The following is a 6,609-nucleotide window of genomic DNA, read 5'->3' on the forward strand; positions in this document are numbered from 1 at the left end:
AAGTAACAGAAAAAAAAAAAAAAAAAGAAAAAGAAAAAATTGGTCACCCAAAAGGCCTCGTTATTTTTGGGCGTATTGAAAACAAAAATTTTGCAGGCTCCTGCTCCCCCCTGGACCCCCTAAGGTAGTGTAACCGCGATTGGCCCCACATTCCACCCCTGACTGTGTATCATTCCGAGGGTTCCTTCCCCCGGACCCCCTAAGGTAGTGTTACCGCGATTGGCCCCACATTCCACACCTGACTGTATCATCCCGATTTTAATTTCGATTTTTACTCCAGTCATTGGATTAAACAACTATGCCAATCTCTATAACAATACTTGTGGCCAAAACCACAGGCTTGCATTGCTTACAACCATGGTGGTATATAACAAAAACTACTTAAATTTTTATGCACAAAACCACAGACAAACTCAGAATTACTTTCAATACTTAACACACAGAACCATAGCCAAACTTTGAATAGCTTATGATAATACTTAACACACAAAAGCACTTTTAAAAATCCCAAACCCATTTTCTAATTAAATGGGCCCATAACGATCTAGAATAAGAATCTTTATTTCCACGTCATACCTAGTACATAATACAGTATATATAATAGGCACAATATCGCCAAGATTTGAGTGGGGAGGCCAAATAAGTTAGTAGTGAAATGCACAACTACCTATAAGCTATAGCCCTCTCCCCCTCCCACAAGTACAGAAATCAAATTACATAAGGTAATAATTAAAAATATGATATATGAAATAATAATAATAATAATAACAACAATAACCATATCAATAACAACGAAAAAAAAAATAACAATAATATCAATAACAAAGCAATGTCATGATAATAATAAGTATAAATGTCCAGGTAAAAGTATTATGCATGTACAATGAATCATTAGTATTTTTAGAGATTAAGGGTTAATTTTTTGTTGTTCAACATAAACTGATTAAATATTTGCATAATGAAACTTAAACAAACATTTCCAATATTAGTGGCTTTTATTCAAAATCCTAAAGACATGTCTGTATTTTTGCTTTAGATATCTAGGCTACAAGGGATGCACTTTGACGTTAGCAGCTCTTTATGCCCCACAACCACTCAAGAACCTGTCTGAGAGTGAGATACGGATCAACGTTAGTGGTAACGGTGCTCCCCCAGCCTTCCACGGCACCAACCATTACAATGTAAATATTCATACTAACTTAAATTCATTATTTAAATTGCAGTAACAAATTAAAGACGAGAAAAACAACATATTTAAAGTAAACAACTTTAAACAGAAGAAAAATCCTGTTGGTATTTATTTGGATTTCACCAAATAATAGAAAATACATGTATTTATCTTTATGACATATTTGATGAATATTGATCAATTACACACTTGGAAATCTGCTAGAAAAGTATAATCAAGGAAAGAATGTTATAGAAGATTGTCTTCTGGTGTACATCATTATGCAAGTATGCTAACTAGGTACACTATTATGCAAGTACTGTATGCTAACTAGGTTACAAATCTCAGTACAGTCTTCTGAAAATCATTGGATCATGCTTATATGTGCTATCCTTAGTTATGATTTATGCTGTGCCATTTTATCTATTCTATTGTGCATGTGTATAATTTTTACTCCAAGTGCATAAGTCCGGCAGGTCAGGCGGCCACCTTTTAACATTTTGCTGTGATAAATAGTATGTTGAAATAATGATTTTTATAATAAAGGAAAATTTTTTAAAATTCTCGTACATTTTTACTTATCAGTGACAGATTTTTTAAATCAATATTAGATAGTAAATGTTCAGCCATGTACTTCGATGTTAATACAGTACTAGATTAGTTACGGTAGGGAAATGGCGGCCAAAATTCAATGACAGTCAAATAGCCTATTTGTCTGTAAGAGTCTGAAATCCCAGGTGTTACATAATTCGATTTAAAAAAAAGAATACCAAAATCTAAATTTGATACTATCCAATTATGGATACTTCGAAAATTGGTTTTGAAGTTTGAGAGTGCTATTTCTGAGCACCTAGAAGTGATAAATTCTAAAAAATCACAACCTCAACCACGAATGGGGCTGAGATTGGTGTGGACCCTCCTGTCTGACCAATACCTAAATACTTCCACCACTGCTGCGGTGTACTTCCTAGATCACCACCAGAAGGAAATAAGTCTTCCCCATAGTAACGAAGAAATCCAAATCCAAATTGTATAACACTGACATTGTACCTTCATTATACAGATTGGTTTATTTGTGATAATTGTCCACATTCTAACAACTCCCCTTTTTTTTTGTATTATATATTCTATGTTATATAATCTAATGGTCTGAATTCTACATCTTTATACAGAATATCCATTCACCTGGGAATCATGCTGTCATGTACGGAAAGCCTCATTTCAGAGATGAAAGCCAGAGCTTGGATACAGAAGAGGAAGAGCCACCCCCATACCCTAGGACACCTTTACGTCAAGATTTCCAGCACTTACGTGAAATGGCACAATTAACTCAACCACTTGCCAGTCGTCAGGATGGACGTAGCGGTGATAAAACGCCCCCGATGTATGATTATAACCCCATTGAAAGCCTGCAGAGCCCATCGTCTCGTCGACAACAAAAAGACAGGATGGAACAGCCTTCTGAATATGATTATCACATGGAAAAAAATAGAGGACATGCTTTACCACCAGTAGAAATGGGATCAGATCCCAACTCTGGAAAACCGTCAGGACGTCGCCAGCAAATACAACTCGAACAATCGCGAGTACGCCGTCCAATTTCGTTTGTGACGGCGCTTGAAATGAGCCGTGAAGCCGAGGATATGCAGAAGGCACAGTCGCCGACAAAACAGTCCACATCAATGAAGCCCAAGGCCAATGGACGTAGCCAAAATTGGCGTGGTAACAGGGAACCAAAACCTGGCCAGGCTTACCGTATGCAAGACTCCACCTCTCCACATATGGGCTCACAGACTTTTGAAGTCTCTGTATAAAATCCAGTCTGGACCAAAACACAATGGTGTTGTCAAAAACCTGTGAAAATATATCTTATTTTTGCTCGGAGATATAATAATATTTGAAAGTAAATCATGCAATATAAATAAAACAAAGAGTATAAGAAGAGGTTGTAAAAATGTTGATGTATGTAAGTCCATCCCTCCTTTTAACACCCTAGTACAGTGGGAGACATACAGAATATAGTGCAAGGCAGTTTAGTATGTTGATGCAAGAAGACATGGAATTTTGTGGCTTGGCACATAAGCAAGATATATTTGCAATTCTAGAAGCATATAGGTGAATAGATGATTACTGGCTAGTTCCAAGAGGTATTATTTGTGAATCTATGCTATGGTGTGGTATGCATTTGGTATACTAGGCCATGGCTAGTATGTTTATATAAGAGTGGATTCATTTCAGTCAGTTTTTGACCTGATATAAAAATATAACATAAAAGCCAACGTCTACATTTCGAGATAATGAGCTCAGCATTTGTGATGGTAATCCCATTTGGATTTTGTTTTCATTCTATTTATAAATTTTAATGCTGTGTTATTGTTTCTAGTGAATATTACATGTACATTGTAAAAGATTTTACCCCTTTCCTCTCTACGGGTATATAATTAGCAAATAGCTAATTTATCTTTAGAAATACCTTTCGGAAATTTGTCTTCATTAACATCTTGTTGTATTTTCAATTGTAAATTCAAAAAATACCTATTTGTTTCCAAGTCTTCAATATGTTTATTTATCATAATGACTGTACAAACATTACTAAATGAAAAATTTCTGACTTCCCCACCCCCTACCAAGACATTTCTTATTGTGTACCTACTTTCACATCAACATCGACACCTCCCCCCCCCCCTTCTGTTATTATGTCATTGTGGCGTATGATTGAGGGGGGTATTGTAAATAGTAAAGCTAGACAGACTCTTTGTACCTGGTGATCAGTGAAAGCAGCATTTTGGTTGATTCACAGTTTGATATGATGGAACACTTCCTGGTGAAGTTGTGTTATTTGTATGATAGCAAAATTTAGTGTACTGTACTGCAGACATATAATATTGATAAGCAATTAATTTATTTTTATTTAAACCTAATATGGAGCATAAACTTAATTGATAAGATTAATGTTGGTATAGTTAGTGTTCTAATCTGTATCATAACAAACCATATATTAGCACTGTTAAATTTTACTTAGTTTATAAGAGGTGTCACCCCCTCCTCTTCCCCCCCCCCTCTTATATCGCCATAGAGTGTTTAATTATTGTTATCATATGGTGCTTAAGAAGTAGAATGTCCAGTACACACTGAACATCTACAGTGTACATTTATCATTCTATGACCCTCAATAATAATTCACCATAATTTTCCAATTTACCTCCTGGAAAAAAATGTTTTAATTAAATCAAAAAGCTGAATTTTATAATACAAATCAAGTCTCAAACAGTGCTTATATTGTGTGTTCGTGTGTCTATTCAGTTCATGTTTAGAGACCTTTTTCTAATATGTTCATTTTACAGTCATTTATTTGTAAGAATTTTGTAGATTCATTGCATTGTAAGCATCTTAATATTTTTTGTCATCACCTTGCTAGTAGTATTTTTGTATTTTATTATGACTGTTTTATGATTGTAATTATGTAAAAACAATTGTATTTTTCCCTCTTATTTGTTGGATTATTACTGTTAGTAAGCATTTCAGGGGATTGATAGCTGCACAACAGTATACCACTTAGATTTATTATTGTTAAATGTGAAGATGAATAATGTTAATAATTAATATTGTTATTGATTGTTTACCACAACACATGATGAAATAGTAATTAGCCATGCCAAGAATTGGAATATATAGCATCCAACTTTAAAAAAATATGCAGGTTGGTTAACAAGACTTTCAGCTCTGAAATCACAGGTATGTGTTGCATAAAAAAAACAATATACTTGTAATAGTATGATGGTAAACAAATCACATTAAAAACAGGTGGCAGCATTTCAAGCTTTGTCTACACTATCAGGATGTGACATATTTGTGTGATATAACGATATATAGGCATGATGATTCAAATCACAGGTGTGTCACATTAGAATTGATATTAATGTGCACGTACCTTAGGTGTCTACTACTTATTCTACAGAGGCTACGCATATTAACAAATTATATTTTACTGTATTATTATGCAAAATATCGAGTCCGTTGTTACATAAAAATTGATCAAATTATTTTCTATCTTGTATATTTTTGCGACTGTTTATGCCATAAGATGGTTATAGTATTTGACATCAGCTTTACCTCTCTGTCTGCATTGTTATTTGACATTTTTTTTAAAAGCATGAATTTGAGAATTAAAGGGTGCTGGGCTATAGAAACCTACATCTCCCACCCTCAATTCAATATAAACTTGATATAAAGATTGATATAAAAAAAAATGTTTGCCTTATTATGGAGATAGACAAAAATACTACAGAAATTTATCATAGGCCTATATAAATAGGATGTAAAGTCCAGAACAAATGACTTTTCTATCGGGATCTTTGGTTACATTGTACCTGGACCTATGTATTATACGCTTTACAAATCTAACTTATTATTATTGTGATTGATAAATTATTGTGAAATCTAAGAAAAACTGGCCCATATATCTACATCCTCTCTCGTTTGTTTGAAATTCCACAGCTGTTATTATCCTGTACCTGTAATTTAAGCAATCCATATTTGCACACAAGACAGATTATTATGTGCTATGGATATTTGAAGACATGGTTACTGTAATGCATTTTACTTGAGAAATCTGCAGTTGTTGAACCTTAATTGGTGCTCCGGCCATTTTTGTTTTATTGTTTGTTTTTCCATTATCAATACTTCTGTATTTTTATTTTGTTCAAAACTGTGGTGCAAAATATCAATATAAAATATAAAATGTAATTCATATTTCAGTATATTTAATGAAATTACAAAGATCAACATTTTTTGCAACAATTTGTAAGTTTTCAACTTGTAACAAGTTAAATGAAGTGTGTCTATACAATTACAATTTTTCAGTTTGCCCAATTAACCTTAAGCTGAGCACTTACTGCGGCCAGTGCGATTCCATGGGGAACGCAACTCCACGTTTTTAATGACGATCTGTTCAGACTGCCACCGACAATCGGAATGCGTCGTCTAACGCTCGCAGGGAAAGGAGTTGGATTCGTTGGCCGACACCATCGTGCGACACAGTGTGTGTCCGGCTTTATAGTTATTATTAGCCAAAATATTGCCATACCTAACTCATTTTGTTATATGTCAGTTTTTTCATTATTGCCACAGTGTGGTTCTAATAAAACAAAAGCCTAATATGTAGAATGATCTGTCAAGCAATAGAATTAATGAATATTTATGACTTGAATTTGACCTGACCTTTACCACAATTCTACCAATGGAATATATGGTTGTTGTCTGTGATGTAGTGTGCTTACTAAATGATTTACCCATCACTACCACCTGAAACTCGCGGTTCTTTCATCCAACAGCGCATGGCTATCGTGTGATTTATCCCTTAACTGGATACTGGAAATCCCATAGCATTTATTTCAGAGTGGTGTGCAGAGGCAAAAATTATGTTTGGTGTTGTAGTTACT

The 6,609-nt window shown here is 34.2% G+C and overlaps 1 protein-coding gene across 2 annotated transcripts in view; it reads left to right on the forward strand.

The window, feature by feature from the left end:
* Nucleotides 1-4,424, forward strand: part of LOC117113047 (palmitoyltransferase ZDHHC5-like) — a 42,386-nt gene extending 37,962 nt beyond the window's left edge. For both annotated transcript variants that reach the window (XM_033256272.1, XM_033256273.1), the window contains exons 7-8: nucleotides 1,037-1,181; nucleotides 2,341-4,424. In XM_033256272.1, coding sequence (XP_033112163.1) covers nucleotides 1,037-1,181; nucleotides 2,341-2,982 — 787 coding nt within the window. In that variant the 3' untranslated portion in view covers nucleotides 2,983-4,424. The remainder of the gene's footprint in view (nucleotides 1-1,036; nucleotides 1,182-2,340) is intronic.
* The last annotated feature ends 2,185 nt before the right edge of the window (nucleotides 4,425-6,609 follow it).

Source organism: Anneissia japonica, unplaced genomic scaffold (assembly GCF_011630105.1).
Source record: "Anneissia japonica isolate Jap-2015-1 unplaced genomic scaffold, ASM1163010v1 scaffold288039_len1115542_cov189, whole genome shotgun sequence".
Lineage (NCBI taxonomy): Eukaryota > Metazoa > Echinodermata > Crinoidea > Comatulida > Comatulidae > Anneissia > Anneissia japonica.